This window comes from Lissotriton vulgaris, chromosome 4_1 (assembly GCF_964263255.1).
Source record: "Lissotriton vulgaris chromosome 4_1, aLisVul1.2, whole genome shotgun sequence".
In the NCBI taxonomy this organism is placed as follows: Eukaryota; Metazoa; Chordata; class Amphibia; order Caudata; family Salamandridae; genus Lissotriton; species Lissotriton vulgaris.
This window is the reverse complement of record NC_141691.1, coordinates 2043546543-2043568318: the sequence shown is the minus strand read 5'-3', so window position 1 is coordinate 2043568318 and position 21776 is coordinate 2043546543. Positions and strand designations below refer to the sequence as shown.

General features: G+C 44.9%; 1 protein-coding gene across 1 annotated transcript in view; it reads right to left on the bottom strand.

Annotated features, from left to right (window-relative positions):
• WDR97 (WD repeat domain 97) overlaps positions 1-21776 on the bottom strand; it is a 474462-nt gene that overhangs the window by 351969 nt on the left and 100717 nt on the right. Inside the window, exons 5-6 of the mRNA XM_086966430.1 lie at positions 11150-11268; positions 6294-6963 (exon numbers count right to left, since the gene is read on the bottom strand). Coding sequence (XP_086822556.1) covers positions 6294-6963; positions 11150-11268 — 789 coding nt within the window. The remainder of the gene's footprint in view (positions 1-6293; positions 6964-11149; positions 11269-21776) is intronic.

The window sequence follows — 21776 nt, the reverse complement described above, 5'->3', positions numbered from 1 at the left end:
AGTACTGGGGGCCAGGGGGCGCGGGGTCGGCGTCACCGTTACGAGTCAGTGCTTGGGGGCGGTGTGTGCTTGTGTCTTCCCTCTTGGTGTCTCTGGCACTTCAGTGGGTTGGTCAGCTCTATGTTTTGTATCTCATACTCTGCTGTCTTTGCCTCAACGTCTCTGTGGCTTAGACCCCTCCTGAGTCTCCCCCGGTCATGGTGTGTGCTCGTCTCGTACCTCTCAGTTTACTTGATGTTCTCTCATTGCTTGTGTCTTTTTTGCTTCTTTCTCTGTGGTTTGAGCCACTCACTGCGTCTCTCTCTCTATCCTGGAGCCTTTATGTGGTTTGATCGAGTGCATGTCTCTCCCTGTCCCATAGTCTCTCACTGTGCCTTGGGTCTCTTTTGCTTCTCTCTTCCTCAGAATCTCTCTGTAGTTTGGACCCTTTGTATGTTTCTTCGCGTCTTGGAGTGTCCATGGTTTAGACCGCTTATGTCCTTTAACTGCTCTTTGCTCTCCCTCACACCTACCCGTTGCTATCCTGAGAAATGTTTTCTGACAAACACCTTATTCCTCATCAAATAATAACCTTTCCTCCAGAATTTCGGATTGTCCTTTCGAATGTGTGCTTTTGTTTTCTTCTGCCTCGACATGGATAGATCCTGCCTGCCAGTGTGCATGCTCCTGCTGTGACACCACTGTTCCACTCAGATACTACTGTTATGAGCCCATACTTTGCCTCGTCATCCCAGGTTTTAATCCAAGTCTTGCTCCCTCCAAGTCTGCATCTTACTCCTGGTGTGCCCACTGCCTTAGTCTTACTCCTTCCATGAAGCTCTCTAGTCTGCTTCTTACTCCTGTTCCCTGCTTGCCATCCCGGTTTTTCTCTGCCTCTGTTCCCCCGGTTTTTCTGTGCCTCTGTTCCCTGCTTGTCATCCCGGTTATTATGTGCCTCTGTGTGCATGGCTCTGTCTGTGTGTGCATGGCTCTGTCTGTGTGTGTGCGTGGCTCTGTCTGTGTGTGTGCGTGGCTCTGTGTGTGTGTGCGCGTGGCTTTGTCTGTGTGTGTGTGTGCGTGGCTCTGTCTGTGTGTGTGTGTGCGTGGCTCTGTCTGTGTGTGTGTGCGTGGCTCTGTCTGTGTGTGAGTGCGCTGCTCTGTGTGTGTGTGCGCAGCTCTGTCTGTGTGTGTAGCTCTGTGTCCACAAATACTCTCTACTACTCTCTAATACTCACCTATTGCCATTGTAAATTACAATACCATTTATTTATGTTTAAAAAAAAAAATTTCATGAGCATTGCCAATAGCTCTACCTTTAATAATGCCGAGACCATTGCATTGTAAATGCTTGTTTCTCACTACTTTTAGGTCTTGCTTCACAGCGCAGCTATCGCCACACATATGGTGACCAATCTAGAAAACAGGTTTCAGGAGCACGACAGAGAGAGGCTTGGGCTTTGATACATGTGGGTAGCCAGGAGCACATGTTTTGATTGGGCGGAAGTTGTGTGCTACTGCAGAATAAACGACTACAAAAAGTGATGGATGGAACACTTTAATTAATTTGAGCCAAAGGCATTTGCTCGGGGTCACATCCTAGCCATCATTTTTAGTCCACCATGCCACCTAAGTTTGGACCACGTTATATGCAAATCAGTCTTGGTCCTGCTCCAATGGGAACAGTCCAGCCCAAACTGCTAGGCCAGGTCCTCTCTGAACTGGAACACAAACAACTCAAGAACAGTTTTGCCCTGAATAGGGCTTATCAGTCAGGTATAACTAGGTTCCAGTGGCACAGTGAAAACGGGACACACATCTGGGAATACTTGTCACACTTAGGACGTCAACTGCAAAAACAACAAAGGAATGATTGAATTAATCTGAGGCTGTATCCCAATCCATAATTATTTTACATACCCCGCCACCTCTGTTTGGACCCAGCCATGAGCATATCAGTCTTGAACCCACTCCAATTTGAACAGTCCAGCCCACATTGCCAGGCCAGATACTCCCTGAACCAGAACACGAGAAACTCAAGACTGGTCTTGCCCTGAATTGGGTTCATAAGCCAGTATTGGTTGGTTCCAGTGGCACTGTGTGCACAGAGCCCATGTCAGGGCATAGCCATCGCACTTATGATGCCAACTGCATTAACAACAAGGTGACATGACCTTGCTGTTAGGCTCTTTGCACTCCTCCCAGACACTTAGACAATAGGGTGTAGTTGTAGACAGCGTAGGCTATCCTGACAGGATGGGTGGGGGCAGAGTTGTTCTCTACACCACCTGAGTTTAATAGGGGCTGCCTCCAACACATATAAAGAAACCTCTTTTGTCACCCTAGACCTCTTGGTGGCTAAGCAGACGAAGGAAGGAACTTTCCAGAACCAGTTGTGGGGGTAGCTTAGATGCCCCTCACCCCCCTCAAAGGCTGGCACCAGGTATAAATATTGGACCCTCGGAGCACATTTTCAGTACACTTCGGGGCCTGCACAGGATAACAGAAGGACAGCCTTGGGCCCCTGAGGACTGCCCTGCTGATCGAAGACTACCTAGTACCTGCTGCTAGCAGAGGAGTGCTCTGCTGCTTGAGGCCTGGCTTGCAATCCCCAGAGGTCTGCCCTATAGCTTGGGGCCTGCCCCGCTGCTTGAACCCAGGACTGCTAGAGTGTCTCGCAAGGCTAGTTGGCTTGCCTCTTGTATGAACTACAGGGTCGTAACAAGTTCCAGAGACCTTGAACCCTGCACCACTCTAGAGTGAGTTCTGAACCTCCCAGGTGATGTCCCTCCAGTCCTGGACCCTTGTTGGTGGTACTAAAGGTGCTGCTCCTGAATGACACTAAAGGTTGGGACTTTGAAACTTTTTCATCAAAATTGACCTGAGAACCAACAGAAGACCGGGACCTATCTGCCTGTCAATCTGTCTGAGGTGCATTGCCGGACCTCAGACAGATCCGCATAAGCTCCGGCTCTGTTCTTGTCAACAGCAGCAAATCCTGTTCAGCGGGACCCCTCAGCAATGGTTTCCAGCCTCATGGAGCCCTCGTTGGCTACAGTCTGTAGCTTTGTACCGCAGGAGATTTTCGACTTTCTAAAAGTGACAAAGTTCGGAGGTAGAAACCTTCACTACGTCTCTGTCCAGTTGCTTCCTAATGAAAATGCCTCCTCCTCGGACACCACCGGCTGCCTTGCCCTGCTGAACTTTACTATCTTAGGAACTTTTCCTCAAACATTCTTCTAAGTCTGAAGGTAAAGTGAGACGGGCTTACCACCTTGTGGAGACGAACGTGACTCCACCACAATTAGCTTAAGGTTTTGACTTTGGTCTGGTCTCACATGACCAGATAGAGACGTTGGTGCTTTGCTCTTTCAGGCGCTATCTTTCACTTAAAACGTAAAAAATTCCTATGTCTGGTTCTACTAATTCGATTTCATTTGTTTGATGTCCTTAATTTATTAACATTTTCTCTATTTATTAAAAATAGGTGTGGGATTTTTCTTGTGTTATGTTTTCCCTTTATTATTGTTAGTGCGCTGCATAAATATTTAACACAGTGCATGTGACTGCTTTAATGCAAAGCGACCAGAGGATTAAGCACAGGTTAATGTTATGACTTTTGTGTTTCATTCTGACAAGGACTGTGGTTGTTGCTTGATTATAGTTCCCAACCCCACTCAATCAATAAGTCAATTTATTACAGTGGGCATTGAAGATCTGAATTGTCAGAATCTCTGTCTGGCCATTTTAGGGAAGATAATATTTTGCTTTGCCAACTGTAATTTTGTATACTATGTATTAGTTAGCCGGATGTTTGCCTTGAGCTGAAGCTTGCGCTCAGTACAGGAGGCCTCATGTGGTTATGGCCACAAGCCAATGATAATACGTAGAGGGGTGATTGGTCCCCTAGGAAAAAATATTGCCATAGGTCTGATCTGTTTATTATGAAAAGTTATGAAAAACGTACTAGCCTTACATATTGTTTGTAAAACTTTTATGTTAAAGTCAATATGCATTTAGGAGTGGATTGCTATGTTTCTGTATTAAAACTTACAGGTAGGTATTTTGTTACATAAAATGACAAAGAGTATCTTTGTAGCGATGGATTTTGGTGTTTGGTTACCACCTTTAACAATGCCTAGAGGTAGAAACGTTGTACTACAATAATTCTTGCTAGAATCTCTTCTTCGCAGCCTGCCAGGATCTTTCAACAACAACAAAAAACATTAAATAATATATACATTCACATATATTAATTTATAACCATAATGAAAGATTTAGGACCATTGGGTCAGCTCTGTTCTACCATTGGTCTGTTTGAGTGCCATTAACACTCTGCTCTCATCCACGACAAAGTGTTGCATGAGGTAATGGTTCAGTCTACATCAGTCATTTCATCTCTTGTCTTGTGATTGATGGTATTTTCTGATCAAGTGTGTGCATCCACCTGAAAATGAGTGTGCTTCAGTGTCAGGGCTGGTTGGCCAGTCCTTTACTTTTCAATGTTCTCTTTTGTTGTCCCCCCTTTTAATTTCTTGCTTCTCCTCTTTTTATGTGAATGCTTTTCATGAGGACACAACAGGACTCCAAGGAGTGCTAGTTAGTGACTTACTGGCTGTTCATTTTGTCTGCAGTGCACCTCATCCCATGTGGCCACTTCATGGAAACCAAGATGCCATTATGGAATGATGTTGTCTGTTGTGCAGCACTGTTTTAGCATGGCCAAAATGTTGCTTCTAAAAGGGAAAGCCACGCTATAATGTTAAAACAGCAATCAGCTATTTACAATACCTCTGAAAGACAGACACCCAGTGCTATGTTTAGTTTCATTATTGTGGGCACATGCATGTGCTGTTTAGATGGCAGCATGTTGTCTTTTTATACTTTTATTCTTTTAAATTTATTTTGCATATAATGTTGAGTTTTTCTGCATTTTACTGCTGTTTTATCAGAGGGTGAATGTAGGAATGAGTTAGTAGATGGATGAATTGATGCATGAATATAAACATGAGTGACAGAGTGCATGTATGATGACATATTGAGTACCTAAACCGATCAATGACACAAAAGCACCTTAGTTTATAAGCCAGCCCTATTGGCATTGCCAGTGCTTGTTTTTCTCTTTACACTCTATGTCTATCGAATTCTCTCTATCGTTTGTTTTCACTAGCAAGTTGGTCTATATGAAGAGATCAGCCTGAGAGAAGTCAGAGATCTTTTCTCCTATGGTATAGGAAATTAGAAAATATTTTAATATTAGAAATGTAAAAATTAAATAGAAATACGTCACTAACAAAACAACAATGATTATGGTGCACCAGATGTCTGTCAGATTTTACCCTCATTTGCACAGGTGTAACTCAGGGACTCCATGGCATCAAAAATCTGAGTTGGGAAAAACAAGTAATCTTAAGATTGTATTACATTTCCTACAAACCCCTCTTATATAGAGGAGTAAGGTGGATTTTCTAATAGGTCTTCAAGTCTTAAGTGATCGATGCCACATGTTGTCCAAAAATCCCTTTGCAGAAATGGAAAATTCTGCGTTTACTAAACGTTCACACAATGCAGGACAGCAAGCAAAGTTGCTGTGCTGCGTGAAAGGCAGAGCGGAGAAATGCTACATATTTACCAAGATATGGTGCATTACTGCTCTCTTTTTGTGCTGGCAAGCTTCAAGCAGCCTAGCACTGACACAGGCATCCTTGCATCATAGTACAAGGGTGCCTAGATTACAGTCAAGAATGTTTTTGAGCAGAAAGGAACACCTTCCAGCACAAAAAGAATCCTTAGAGTCATTTTACTCTTTCTATGAGTGCGGCTGAAGACAACTTTGAACACCCATGCACCACCCATGGATGCTTCCCAGCTTGAAATGCAACATAATGCAGCTCAAGCAGGTGCCTTGTGTTTGTTTTACAAAGGCATACAGGGCCATGCAAATCAGGGCTTGCATAGGTTTGTACATATAACTGAAGTCTTTTTTGTAGTCTTTGCACCACCCTGTGTGACGTAAGAGTAATGCAAAGGCTTCATAAATATGGGATCTGTCTTTTGTGCAAGTTTTTGTCTTCATATGATGATGCGCCATCCACTCCTGAACTCTGCTTCCCTGCCCACTGAGAGGATTACTTTCACAATCTGTACCACGACCACTGCTACCAAATATACTAGACCAATGGCTGAATACAAACTATAAATATTTTTATTTTATGTAAGAATTTTGAAAACTCTTTTTGATAAAGCTTATATCTAAAAGAAGGATGAACTCTTGGATAATCAGAATATACCATTCTAAGGGATGCATATGTCCTCACCTGTTTTTTTCTTTGAGTCTCAGAGAAAGCTGTATTCGACTCCGCGGTCGTCTTTCCCCTTTCTGTTCAACCACCTTCGTCCAATAAGAAAAGGCCTCATTATAGTCTATGATGTGGTTGTACACCGTGAGGCAGGAGAACCTGGGGGAGGCGCTCGCTGGTGGCAGCTGCTTCACCACACTCATGGGATTTGTTAGTGTGTTAACCTTCAAGAGGTGTCCCTGATCGGTCAATACGAAGAGAGTCTCCAGAGGCAGGCAGTACTTCACAGCGGTCACCTGAGTAGGCTTATCCAGCAACAGTGTGCAGATGACGTCAGCTGTATCAACCGACAACAACCGTAGGGCAGAGTCTTTACAGACGCAAAGGGTCCGGATAGGAAAGCTCCCCTTTTGACTCAGGTCCACAGTTGTCATTTCTGTCACGTGAGAGCCTATTATGGCAAAAAGTTCATAGAGATGCTTCACTTGCCATTGATCCATGCTGCACTTGGAGTAAGATACAAGACTGTGCCCTTCTCCGTGCACGACCAGGTCAAGCACATCTTCCTTCACTTGCACTTCATCCACCTGATCCGCTGTCTCAAGGTCCCAGGTGCGAATTGTGCCATCCAAGGAGGCAGAGAAGAAGAGCGTCCCCACATGATGGAGGGCCAAAGCGGAGACAGGACCTGCAGAAGGAGACAGAGAAGATCAGAACGGCCTCAATCTCCAAGGATGTCCACTGAGGGCCACCAAATCAAAGTACATTATGTTCACCTACAACTACATCAGGAAGGGATGTGTAATGTAATTTTATATCAAGACAAGAGGCTCGGATCATGGGCCACATCTATTAAAGTATTTTGCATTCGCAAACTGCGAATCGCTAAATACACCCATGCGTATGCAAAATGGCCTTTCTGAATGTATGAAAGGCTTTCGGGATCGCAATTTAGCTTTTGTGATTATGTAAATTGCAAATACAAATAAAGAATCGCAATTTGCGATTCTGTCATGCATATGTAAGAAGCCTTTCCTAAATGTGAACTATGCATTTAGGAAATGCTATTACCATCGATTTCAACTTGATGGTAAACCTGTGCAAATTAGGAAAATGCAAAAAAGGCATTTTCCAAAATGCCATGTGGAGTACATAAGTGTGCCTTTCATGTGTACCTTTTTTTAGGTGCGCTTGCGGGGGGTCTTAGGGCCCCGTGCACACTCGCCTTTACATTACCTAATTGCAATTACCAATTAGGTGATCGCAATTTAGGTAATATTAGACCATTCGCACCTCTGGTCCTTGAGGCCCATAGGCATGAATGGAGTCACAATTATAAATACCGATTCCCTAATTGCGTTTGTGATTTTTAAGAAATCGCATTTGGGAATCGCTGTTTCCTGTCTGTTTTGTTACAGAGCATTTTGAGATTACCAAATAGCCATGTCTTAAAAATCGCTATTTGGTAATCGCAAAATGCTATCTTCATACAAGTGGCCCTATGTGCCAAAACTCTTCCATTGAGCCTTTGTATCATCTATATCAACCCTTGTTACACAGCAGAACAAATTTATCTCCAACAATCTAGTACCTTCAGAATATTGGCTCTTATTGCTGTTTCCAAAGAGAGAAGTGCTTTTTCTTTCATCACTGTGATATGAGTGTTTTAAGAGCATGTTTTAGTGTATGTGAGGTTTCTTTGGGTTGCATTGTGAGCCGTGTGAATTGGTGATCAGCTCAGTAAAAAATGTGGTATTTCTAGAGTGTTTTTTAGTTGGGTTTGTGATCAGTGGTATCAAGCTGTTCATTTTGTAAGTGATGCTGTGGGGCATATTTTGGTTCAAATAGTTTTTGAGTTTTCGTAAACATATAATAAACTAAAAGACAGTGGCAAACGATGCAGTATATAACGCATCAGTATGTAGGGGGTTACAGAAGGGGGAGAGGGAAAAAGCTGTGTGCATAGTCTTACATCCAACCTGATTCTAATGTCAGCTGTTATGGTACATAGTTCTGTCAATGACAATATTCTAAATTACTATTGCAACAATATTCCTTGAACAAAGACTATATTGTGAAGCAAATACACCAGGGAAAGACAAAATTATATAAACTGTCAGCACTAAAATATAGGAGGTAGGAGCATAGTGGAGTTGTTGTCTGACCTCATTAGGAACCATTAGAGAGGCTCCATATGTGAGGTTGAGGTTTTGTAGAAAGTCAGGGACCAGAGGATGTAATATGAAAACCTCAGGGTCTTGTATGAGTTACTTTGTTCAAGGAGGCATGGAGATGAATGAGGTGGCACCAAGTGAGCCCCACATTGGTCTGAGAGATGGGAGCCAGTTGTGGTGGTATGTTGTCAGTGCCTCTAAGAAAGGAGAGACATTCTTGCCACATCTGGAATGGGATCACCTTAAAGTTTTTCCAGTTGTTAAGAAACAATTTGCAGGTAAGCATGAGCATCAGGTCTAAAAGACATCAGTCATTTTCATTTTGTAGTTGAGGGTTGAGGTAGCCCAAGAGAATGCAAGAGAATTCTCTGGTGGGTTCGATGTGGAAAGTGTGTTTTATACAATCAAAGATCTTGTCCCAGAAGGCTTGAAGGATAGGGCAGTAGAATAATATGTGGGCCAAATCTCCTTCAAGAATATTGAAGTTCCAGCAAGTTGGATTTTGACTAAGGTTAAGCTTGTGGAGTCTGAAAGGAGTCCAGTACGCTCTGCTAATAATCATATATTTTTCTTGGGAGAGCAGTCGTGAGATCTTGTTTGCAAAAGGAGTCTTATGTATATGTCTCCAGACAAAGCCGATATTCTTGGTGTTAAGCTCCGTTTCCCATCTCCGTTCATTACAAGTGAGGGCTGTACGAGGATTTGGGAGAAGCCGTTTATATATTTTAGGCACGGAGTTTGAATGAATTCGGCAAAGAAGTTGACTAATGATAACTTGAAGGAAGGTAGAGATCAACAACTAGTGGAGATGAAGCTGGGGTTGTTGCATTAGGGTGTATTTAAAGGCACAAAGACGAGACATTGGGGTTCTGTGTGTGCAGGCTCACGCAGTGTTGGAAAGAGCCATGGTAGCTGTCTTGCAGGAGAGGCATGTGAGGATACCTGAGCCACAGTGCGATCAGGGAGAGGGAAGGCAGTTGGGTGCTTGATGCGGGAAGTTAATACGACCAAGCGAGAGCCATAGTGGACGTTGGTGTAAGACGCATACCAAGGAGACAGATGAAGCAAGTTCTGCCAGATCAGCTACAATTTTAGTTCTGGATAGTTTTCAATAGCAGCAAGGAGAATTAAAAATCTTGACTGGATGTTTGGTTAGGCTTAAAAACAAGAATATGACATGAACAGAGATTACCAGAACTGTGCTGGAGAGGTGGGTTTCTGTTTTGCTTCTGGAAAGAATATGTTAGAAGAGCGACACGTTGAAGACCTGCTTTCTGAACAGTTTACTGCCCTTCGTCTTCCTTGGGATGAAACAGGCTGTGGTCCAAAGGGCTTAGAGAATTTGTGTTTGTTTCGTTCTGTTCCTATGGCAATAGATGGGAGGCTCATTGTAAGAGTTTAAACACACATTTCAGCCCTGTGTTAATGACACCATTGTTTTCAAAACAGTGAACGCTGTGAAAATCACCACTGGTCACTACACTGACAACACTACATTGATCCTCAGCCTACATATAACACTACAATTACTACAAACCCTGACCCTTTAATTAGCTCCAAACCCAATCATAATACTTAACCAAACCCAACATTTATCCTTACCCTAAACTGTGGGATTCTTAGGTTGGTGTTTCTACTGGCACAACATTTCTGATAGAAAGTTTAGAGTCTGAAACATGGTTTCTGATGGACGTCATCGTCTGATTACCTGGCAGGGTTCCGAGAAGAGGGGGCTCTGTATGTCTGTTACAAGATGGACACAGTTTCGGCCACGGCACAACGTTTCTTTGAGGCACAATATCTACGGTGGCACATAGTGTTCCTATAGTGCATCACCTATGTCTACTGTCCACAACATGTTTCTCACAGACATAGGAACTTCCTGTGCATCGCATGTCAGGTTTATACAGCCAGGTGGATAACAAGGTCTTTGAGAGCTCTGGTGTCTTCTCTTCTCAAGTTCTTAGAAGGAGTGAGATGTGAGAAATCACATACACTTGCTTTGATAATACTATAACATCAGATATCATTGTATTTTAGCTACTGCCATCTTGTTCTCTCTTGCAACCCATAGTCGTTCAGGCTGTCTCGCCTCTGGAGTATTAAGCCTCAGGCTCCTGAGCCAGGGTTCCTAATTCACCGACTGAGCCTTAAGAAGTAACTTTTCTTGTATCTTTTGCTCAAGGTCCTTGCACACGAGAAGACTATGAACCTTCAGTACTTTCAGCGTTTTAGCTGTTTCTGTCACGTGTATTCCGCTCCATGTTAGAACTTAAAAAAGGACATATATAGCACATTGAAAGGGGATGAGCAGCATTAGATGCTCTACGGCTATGAGGGGAAGCTCTTGATGCACTGAGTCTGATATCAAACTTTTCTTACTTTTACTGAACATACAGGTCCAGACTTCAAATAGGATTTTTATAAGATGCTTTCACATTAGAAACGTTTCCACAACACATCTCACCTTTAACCACTAAATGAGAGAGTTCAAAATATTGTGTGATGTGTTGCAGGTCAGTGGGGCAAGCCTGGGGAGCTATTAAATTAAACCTTGACGGGTCTGATGGGCAAACATGCACTGTGGGAGACAAACTGCTTTCATAGTTTGCTCTACCCAAGTGGTCAGGTTTCCTCATGAGTTGGAAGGTGCTTCCATTTGCCTGAGGGAGAAAGGAGACTCCCGGTTCCCCGCTTTACCTGTATGTCCAACGAATATGGTCCGGATATTCCAGTTTTCATCCCACACCTTGATGGATGTGCCAGAGGAGGTGACCAGGAGCTTGGCGGCGTCGGAATAAACAATTCCAGTGATGGAGCTAGAGAGAATCACAGTAGAACTTTGAGCACCAGGGTATCACAGACAAAAGGAAACAGAGCTTGAGGGAGCGGCCTTGCGCTCATTTCATTTTTACACTATAATAAGTTATGCTTAATACTGACATTTGTAAGACAGTCACCTCTAAAAAGACATGCCTGGGTTAAACAAAGTGACCCTTCTTGAGATTCCTTTGACTAGTTCTCATGGCAGTGTCTAAGGCTTGGGACTCAGTACCTATCTTTTGTCGGCCAGATTTGTGTGGTTGCTCAGCCTCACCGACATCCTCAGCTCCCTCAGCCCCACATCCTACAAAGATGATGCCTTACCATTGTCCTTTATTAAAGCCCTCGCTGGAGAAACACTCTTAAATCTACTCACAATCGTCAGTGCCTCCCTGCCAGAAGGGATCAGCCCAGAAGCAAGAGAGGCCAGATCTTCCCATTCCTAAAGAAACCTACGCTAAACCCCGTTGGCCTAGCCAACTATGGCCCATTACTCTCCTACCATTAATTAGCAAGATTATCAAAAAAGCAGTCCACACACAACTTCAAGATCACATCAACACCAATCATATTCTGCAGGACTACCAGCTACAGATGACCCTGCAGCACGGAGACAGCTACATTACGAGTCATAGACGATGCCCTGCTGGTCACAGGTGAAAAGGGACCTCTCAGTCACCACTAACCACCCACCCTCATCTACACTATAAAGTCTTCAATGGAATTCACTGGCAACATCCTTCGTCTGTACTTCTCCTACCTATCCAACCATCACCAATGTGTTCACATGTTCACCTCCATGTTCCAAAGGGTCCTGTCACTAACATGTCCCCCAGGTTTCCAACTGGATCACATAACCTTCAATCTCTCTACGGAGGCCCTTGGGAACCTACTTGCCATTTACAGCATCAGAATTCACCAATACAGCGATAACACAGAACTCTACTTGAAAGCCTCATCTGTTTCAGACATCCCAGGCCTCAGTACTACTTGCACCTCACCCAGACCTTGATGTTCAGTACCTACCTGTGGCTTGGCCCCACTCAGACAAACTCCCTCTAATTTGCTTAGGTCAACAAGCTGTAAGTAGTCCAGACCTGGATTAATGGCACAAATCTGGGCAGATTTGAACCCCAACTTTCACCCAACATCAGGTCACTTGGATTCACCCTGGACTCTGACCTCATCTTCAAGGGGTAGCTTGCCAAGAAAACCAAGAATGCCTGGTACCAGCTCTTTCTACTGAAAAGTTGAAACCGTTCCTCCAAGAAAGTGACTTCCAAAACTGCAGTTTAAACCTTTGGACCCATGCACCTGGATGGTGGTACGCCCTGCTCCATGGCCGCCCAGACTCCACACTGGCCAGGCGTAAAGGCATCCTACATGCCGCAGCACACCTCCTAAAGGGCCTGAAGAAATATTGTTGTCTCCCACACTGGTGCAGGATTGGTCCCCTTGCAAGCCACACTAACTTCAAAACAAGCATTCTCATCAACAAAGCCACTACAACCGCTTCCATTAAGTGTGTGGCTGAGAGGGTCACAATCACCAATGACTTTTAGCACACCCGCACGTAGGACATCCTCAGACTGGAGATAAAAAAGTGCCAAAAAAGAAACAAAAACAAGGCAACTGGCCTTCCCTATCTATATACTCAAGATAAACATTCCTGTATCCATCAGGAACACCCCAACTCCTCTGGTCCAATTTATGAAAGACATGAAGACACACTCCTTTAAAGAACACAATATGAAGACAAAGTAAGAAAACAGTTCACTCCTACTCTCATAACCCAGCTGCCACTCATATGACTCGTTGACTATATGCTTGTCTTTGACCCTTGCCTTTCAGCTAGGCGTGCGCTGTACAAATACCACATATAAGCATATATATTCAACTCTATGAAGGACTCCATATTTGAGGATAAACCTGCAGTCTGGATGAGGTCCCTTGTCAACTTTCTACAACCACTGCTATCAACTGGCCGAAACATTGGCTACCAGTTTGATGTGCAAATGTGGGTTGGACTGATGTTCTTACAGAAATCTCAGCACTGGTTCTCAGTAAGGGTCATGGACCTGCATTTGGCTTACAGGTGCCCAACCTGTAAGGCCCTCACCTGGACAGAACAAGTGTTAAGTACTTCACGGAGCTCCAAGATCCCACAACCTCTTTTTCCTGAATCTGTAGGAAAGGGGTGCAGGTAGGAGACTGGCTGCCATGATGCTGCTATTGGCCAAGAGGCGGGTGGCTATCTGCTGGGGCCGTAAGAGTAACCCGCGTGGGGATGACTGGCTTACGGACGCTGCTTTCTGCCATAACCAATTGTCAAATGACCCGGTGATCCTGGTGTAAATGGCCACAATGTTGCATGCACCACTATCGGGGGACCGCTCCACACGTCGGAGTGCCCCTCTCCCTAATTTGACCAGAGAGACAACCCTCCCCTCCTTTAATTTCCCTACACCTCTCCCCTCTCTTGTCCCCCCCTATCCTGATCTATACTTCTGATCCCCTTTTCCCCTTTATCTTCTTCTCTTTTTTTCTTTTGGTTGACCAGCGACTGCTGCTTCCGAGCTGAAGCACAAACTGGCAAAAGAATATGAGCCTCATTTATAAGGCTGTGCGGCACTTTTACGCCGCCGGTGCGTCACTTTTCCAGGAACTCCAAACATCAGATGGTGCGGAGCTATGGGGGCATGAAAATCTCAAGGAACTCCAAACGTCAGAAAATAAATTCTTAAGGTCATTGACAGGTACCCCACAGAGCAGTCCGTTATTGCCCCTGCGTTATGAGCTAGGTAGGAGAGAAATTTCGGAAACGGCAAAACTACGCCCGATTTTATACTGGCCTAGGCTCTGGACTACACCAGAGCTCTCCCACTACGCGGATGGGTTCATAGATGTTATTAAAGCTGACCGTTACAATACAATCAGATGGTTTAAAACATTAAAGAATGCATTGTTCGAATTAGGACTAAATGCTTTATGGACTGATCCAGCCGGGGCTTCATTTCCCACTAAGTCTACCTTAAAAAACATTTTTTGGGAATATGTTGTTAATAGGAGTTTGCTCAGTACCACCAGCGGGTCTATGACCACCAGTTTCCTAGAAGTCAAGATGTACCCTATTTATGAAATGTATTGGGATTACATATCGAACCCCATGGACAGAAAACTGCTCTTCCAACTGAGGGTAGGTTCCCTCCCCCTCCGTAATTTAACATCTAAGTGGAAATCAGGGGGTGCAGCAATTTGTCCAGTCTGTGGGGTAGGAAATGAAACCCTTGGTCATTTTTTGTTTTCTTGCCCAGTATATTCTGCACCAAGGCGAGCTTGGTTGGCTCCTATGTGCAGGAACTTAGGCACAAAAAGTAGCATGGTAGCGCTGCGTATTGTAAAATCCACTTCTGTAAATTGGATCATAATTGCCACCGCAAAGTACTTGGGGTGGGCGTGGGTTATAAGGCAGAGATTGCTGGTAGGTTAATTACTCACTGCCTAGTTGATCTGAGATTGCTAGACACTTGTCTATTTTCTGTAATTGCTTATTAAAAGCTCAGAGACTGCTAGACTAATGTTTATTCTCTGTAAATGTTTATTTAGCTGATCAGAGACTGCTAGACTAGTGTCTATTCTCTGTAAACGCTCATTTAATGTATCATCGGTATGAAATTTTAATGGTATGAATTTTTAAGGATTTTTTATTGTCACTGTGATTATCATTTTTTGGTATTTTTAATAGTAATGAACTTTGCACCTGTATCTATGATGAGTTATAGTCTTTTAAATTGTGCCATGTGCTTGCGTCTAAATGACTTTGTAAATTTAATTGCTTTTTATTATATGTTTGTATGTCTGCTTTTATGAGTAATACTCGAATAAGGCACTTTTGAAATTGAAATGTGATGCACCAGTGGCGTAAAAAATGCGCCTTGTTGCGCCATATTTACAAAGTGATGCATCTAGGTAGATGCGTCACTTTGTAAACCCCTGCGCCACATTATACCTGCGTCAGGTATAATGTATGCAAGGGGGGCGTTTTGACGCAAGAAAGGGTCATGGAAGTGACGCAGTGAAATTATCAGATTTCACTGCGCCACTTCTAGGACACAAATGATTCAATTTCTTACGTATGCCTCACAGCAGGCGTAAGATTGACGCAAGCCCTTTCACATGGGGCTTGCCCCATGTGAAAGGACACATTGCTGGAGTTGCGTCACTTTTGTGACACACCCCAGCAATGCGTCACTTTTGCGCCATACAGATACGTCAGAAATACCGACGTATCTGTAACTCCTTGCGCAATGATGCGTCATACTGTAAATATGACGCATCATGGGTGTCACAAGGAGGGCGCAATGAAAAGAGACGCATCGCTGTTTTCACGCAGTGATGCGTCACTTTTCATAAATGAGGCCCAATGTATGCAGGAGGGCATTCTGACGCAAGAAACGGTCATGGAAGTGACGCAGTGAAATTGCGCCACTTCTAGGACGCAATGTGTCAATTTCTTACGCCTGCCTCACAGCAGGCATAAGACTGACGCAGGCCCTTTCACATGGGGTTTGCCCCATGTGAAAGGACACATTGCTGGATTTGCGTCACTTTTGTGACACACTCCAGTAATGCGTCACTTTTGCGCCATACAGATACGTCAGAAATATTGACGTATCTGTAACTCAGTGCGCAATGATGCATCATACTGTAAATATGGCGCATCATTGGTGTCGCAAGGAGGGCGCAATGAAGAGTGACGCAACGCTGTTCTCACGCAGCGATGCGTCACTTTTCATAAATGAGGCCCTATGTGCCTCCACAGAACTTTGTATGTGTGGCTGATCTACCAACTAACGCAACCTGATAAGTGCTGACTTACCTTTATATGATTTTTCAATATCCCCTCTTCTGGGGCAGCATGTCACAGTTTTGTATTTGTTAAAAATGTATCAATTAAGTTTTAAAAATAAGCAGTTCAGGTGGTTGTAATGCAGGCCCTAAGCCTATGGAATGGTGTACCATTGACACATAGATGCCACTCGCAAACAGACTGTGTTTGTCTCCAGCCCTACCTGACTCGTTTCCGCTACAGGAGTAGCCCATCTACGTGTGTCAGCGCTGCCGACCGGCTGGGAAGCCTCAGAACACCTCGTGGCCGCAGAGGAGGGTGAGGCGCTGGCCCCGGGACTGCGAGGACCAGCACACAACAGCTCCAGCTGGTCCTCCTACCGCGTGAGCCGCGCGCCCTCCCAGTGTCACGGCCCTACAACCAATCACAACGTAAAGGCGCCCTCAGCAACGCGCATCGCGGGACGCGCGCGGGGCGTAGTCCGTGGCGAAGACCGGGCAAAGAGCGGGCCGTTTGAGGCCCCGAGAGACCGAGAGACTGGACTGGGCCCCATCCTCTGTAAGTTATTATTTAATCCTTCCTTACATCCACTATCCAAGTAATATTCACTCTAGCCACGGGAATCAACATCCACTACATCAACCTATAACATCACAAGATGGTAGCCACAAGAGGGACAAAAAAAAAACACTAGCTCCAGGGAGCGTCGGGAAGTTACTGGGACCCATGGACGATTTCCTTGCAAAAGCAAATTCGTTCATCAATCAAAGCATTTCCCTCATGGAAAAAAGAGTCTCATTGGATCTAGACTTTGCCAAGCGATCCTCCCTGGGTAACCTCGCAGAAGCTAGAACTCCCGTCCTGACTGCAAATAAAAAAGCACCAGGTACTGTGAACGAAGGTAGACGCAGCCTTCCAAATAACGTAGACCTATCCGTATCTGACCTTGCAGATTCCCTGTTAGGCTCAGAATTAGAAAAAACCCCTGAGTTACCACCTCAATCCCCTACCCAGATATCTCCCTTGGAAGATATACAAGCAAGAGGAAGGAGAGAAGGAGCGATTAGTAAAAATAAGTTTCCTCTAAATAATCCAACTATATCCAAAACTACTCCTCCTCCGATCACTTCCCAGGTTTCACCAACTCCGCTATTAATTCCCTTACAACCACCACAGCAAGAACTTGCTACTGTAATAGTCCATCACGACCAACAGGAAGGTACTATTCCTATCCTATTGGATTCACCAACTCAATCATCCACAAAAAAGGGCCCGGAAGATCACGATAATTCTATTCTCATAGATAAGATAACAGAAATCTTCAAACAACTACTACGACCCGTAGAACAAAAACTAACAAAGATAGAAACACAGATTTCGAAGCTTATCTCGTCCTCACAACATTCCCAGGGGCCCCCCCAAAGAAAAAAGGGAGCGCAAATCCTCTTCATAATGCCCCCTTAAACTCTTCGGGTGTTAGCGTAAAACCTTCTACTCCCCATACAATCACACCACAGACAGTAGTACCCACTGTTCCGCCTCCCATCCCAACACCCCCAGTTACCTCGACCCAAAGCACATTAAACCCTACCACCGCAGGTCCAACCACATCAAAACAAACCAAAAATAGACCACCCACAACCACTCGGCCACAACCAGCCCCAAGAAAATCCGTTCCCCCCCAAAACCCCGGCACACAACTCTTCTTCCCAACCAACCCAAAGAAACACCCTAAAAGGGACAGGAGAAGCTAGAGCCCATACTGAGCTTTCTCCTGAGGCCGCCCCTTATGTAGCAGTCATGATTGGAGTAACCGAACTACCTCCTAATACGGCGGAACCGCCATGGTCCCTAAAAAACAAAGTACACCATTGGCTGCAGACAAATCGCCCCATGCCACCAAACTGCCATGGTAGGATCTCCTCACTTTTTAGGACCCCGTGGGTGGGAAAAGGCAGCAAACAATATCCAGGGGACTGCATCATTATTACCTTTGAGGACCCATGGGTGGTAGACTATATTACCTCTTGGGATCAACCTAATCCAAAAGGAAGCATAAGAATTAAACCCCTCTCATTCTTTTACCCCTTCATCCAAACCTCAAATAGCAATTTCTTTGAGGACCCCGCTTTCTCTTGGGTCGAACCACCTCAGCGCCAACCAACTTTCCTCGACAATAGACAATATGGCACCTCTCGTTTTAGAGAGCAGGAAAACCCTTGGCAATCAGTTAATCCACGCCATCAGGGAGTAAATTGGGGAGAATGGGGATACCAACAGCAGAGGATGACCCGTAGAGATCCGCCCAGATGGGATCCCTGGTATAACATTCCAACAACAAATAGATACAGTCCCCTAGAAATGGTGGATTGACCATTAAGGGATCTAGAACAAACCACCCCAAACTCGCCACATTCCCCCCCCCCCTAAGTAACAACATTGCCATGACCCCACCAACCTCAGTCCAGAAAGACAACCCCCACACAATACCTTTTTTATTCTGGAACGTGGCGGGTCTGCGAACCAAGATCGAAGACCCCGCGGCTGTTAATTTCCAAGAGCAAGGCAAAATAATCTGCCTCCAAGAGACCTGGGCAACCTCAGAGCTACACTTATTAGGGTATAAAACCTACTTCTCACCTGCTACCCAAAGCCCAATAGGCAGACCCAAAGGAGGCTTAACAATCTACACTGCTAACACCCTATCCCATTTAAAAGTGACTAATCTTTTCACCGACTCTAATTGCCAGATACTTTCTGTCTCCTTTGCAAATGAAGACACTATTACCCTTGTCAACTCATACAACAACCTAACGGAAAATTACTTCCTCACTTTCGTTGAAAATATGCAGGAGAGACTAAGATCCCTTCAACACCGGGAGACCAATTCCAAAACGATTCATCTTATCTGGGGAGGTGATTTCAATACACATCCGTGCCCAATGGCAGACACCCAATGTTGCGGATTTGTAGACGATAACGACGTCCCACTAGCACATTTCGGCCACAATAAATCCGGCAACGCTCTGAATAACACACTGGCAGAGTTTGACTTATTCATTGCTAATTCTCTGAAGGCGGAGAAAAATCAGTTTAATCCAACTTACGTAGCTAGAGGCCACCAGACAACAGTGGACTACATCCTGCTGTCCCACAGTCTCGCTGCAAAAGTCACAGATCACCAAGTAATTGACAACATACTAAGTGACCACTACGCATTAAAGATCGAATTTCATCCATCGGAACATAAATCCAAGGTCACAGACATAGCAGCAGCCCTTACTCAAGATAGCCTGCAACTGCGCAAACATAATGGTTATTCCATAAAATGGGAAAAGATTGATCCACAAAAAATCACAAAAGAATTAGTTAACCAGGCATACCCACATATCGTTAACTGCCTGGACCCAGCCCTAAATCATTCCGAGGTCCTGCTGAACTTCGCAGAAATTCTGACCCTAGCCAAGAGTCTACTCACGGGGAAAACAGCTAACAAACACACAGAAAGGAAAGGTTGGTTTAACCACAATTGCACGAGAGCTCTAACTGACCTAAAATCTGCCCTCCATAAAAAACCAAGGGACGTGGGCCTTATTCAACTTCTGAGAAGAAAATACAAACTGGAACGCAAACTAAAATTACAACAAATGAAAGAGAAACTCTGGAATGACCTAGACAAGAGCTCCCTATCAAAAAACAGTAAGGACTTCTGGAGAACGATTAGATCCCCTTTCTTCTCGGACAATAACTCTCCCAAGATAGAGGTGGCTATAGATGAAGGAACTTGGATAGCCCACTTTGAAAAAATATTCAAAGACCAAGGAACCACAGACCATCCATCTCACCACCACAATGAAGTACAATACCCAATTCCAATATCTTTTGACATCTCTGAAATCCTGGCGGCTTTGGATAAAAGCAAAACAGGAAAAGCCCCGGGCCCGGATGGCGTTCCTGTGGACCTTTTTAAATGCAACCAGGAGCTTTGGGCACCTATCTTAACGAGAGTATGCACAGCAGCAGCCAGTGAGGGCATTTTGGACTCCTGGACCAGATCAATCATGGTCCCCATCTTTAAGAAAGGGGACCGACAGGACCCAAAATGCTATTGTCCCATATCCCTCTTGGACTCCCTCGGCAAAGTGGTGGGGAGGGTCATTCTGGAGAGACTGCAACTGTGGAGTGAGGAAAAGGCTATCATCTCGGACCTACAATTCGGCTTTAGAGAAGGCCTTGGGACAGTTGAGCAGGCACTTAACCTTAGCCTTATAATGGCCAAATACACGCACGCAAAGAAATCGACGGTATACATGGTCTATGTAGACCTGTCTGCCGCTTTTGACTGTGTTGCACACTCCAAACTATGGACAGTTCTAAGAGAGATGAACGTGGACCCTTCATTGCTGGACCTTCTTAGAGAGCTGTACTCCGGGGCCTCGGCTAGAGTCCGGTTCGGAAAGAACGGTGAGTTGACAGCATCATTTGGTGTGGAGAGAGGAGTTAGGCAGGGCTGCGTCCTGGCCCCCTTCCTTTTCTCGCTCTACACAAATGGCTTGGAGGAGGCGATGCTGAGGGGGGCCCAGGACCTCCCAAAAATGAAACAGAGACCGATTCCAGCGCTCCTCTACGCGGATGACGCCGTCATCCTGGCCCGAACTCCGCGTGAACTCCAGCAGTCACTAAATAGATATACCACCTTCATGAACGCCCTGGATCTAAAGGTTAATGTAAAAAAAACCTTCGTCATGATCACGGGGGGGCGAAGAAAGGCAAAAAAAACATCTTTCTTGATAGCCAACCACTGGAGATCGCCACACAATATCCATACCTCGGGATTATGATCGACGGCAAATTAACATGGAAACCAGCAGTAGAAGCGAGATGCCACCTTTTTAAGCGCTCAATAGCAGCCCTGCAGACCTTCTCACGGAAATTGGGAAGGAGGCGTCCAGTAGAACTGTTAAGAATCTATAATGCCAAGTGCCAGGCGATTGCTCTCTATGGAGCAGGGGTCTGGGGCCACACAGACGTCGGAGCCCTCCAAAAAATTGAAAACCTATTTATAAGATTTCTTCTCGCCACCCCAAAAGGCTCATCAACTTACGCCTCCCACATGGAATTGGGAATTCCTTACTTGCAGGATCTCCTCAAAATCCAGCCATTGCTTTTGTGGAGGCGTATATGGACCTCGGATGCTAACATGCTATCACAGTCGATAGTGGCCGACACAATGTCACTTGACTACGCCCTTAGACTAAAATGGCTCCGCTACATTAGAAACTTCTTCACTGACCTTGGCCTCGAACAATATTACCTCCACCCAGAATCGATAGTTGCTCTCCCAAAAAAGGAACTTAAGGAACTTGCATTACGACATCTGGAAACACTAAGACTGTCAACCGAGTCTGCAAAACCTTCAGTGATTCACGCGAACACAGTCCAGCAAACGTTTGGCATTCAACCGTATCTTACTCTCGATATTAAAACATACGAGAGGATGCTGCTCACCAGGCTCAGATTGAACCTCTTTTTCAGACTGGTTGCTTTTCCCCTAAACAAGGCCTGGGACTTAAACCTGCCTCTGTGTCCCTGCGATGCGAAATCAACTCAATCCAATATCCATGTCATCTTTTTTTGTAAATTTTATCAACCCCA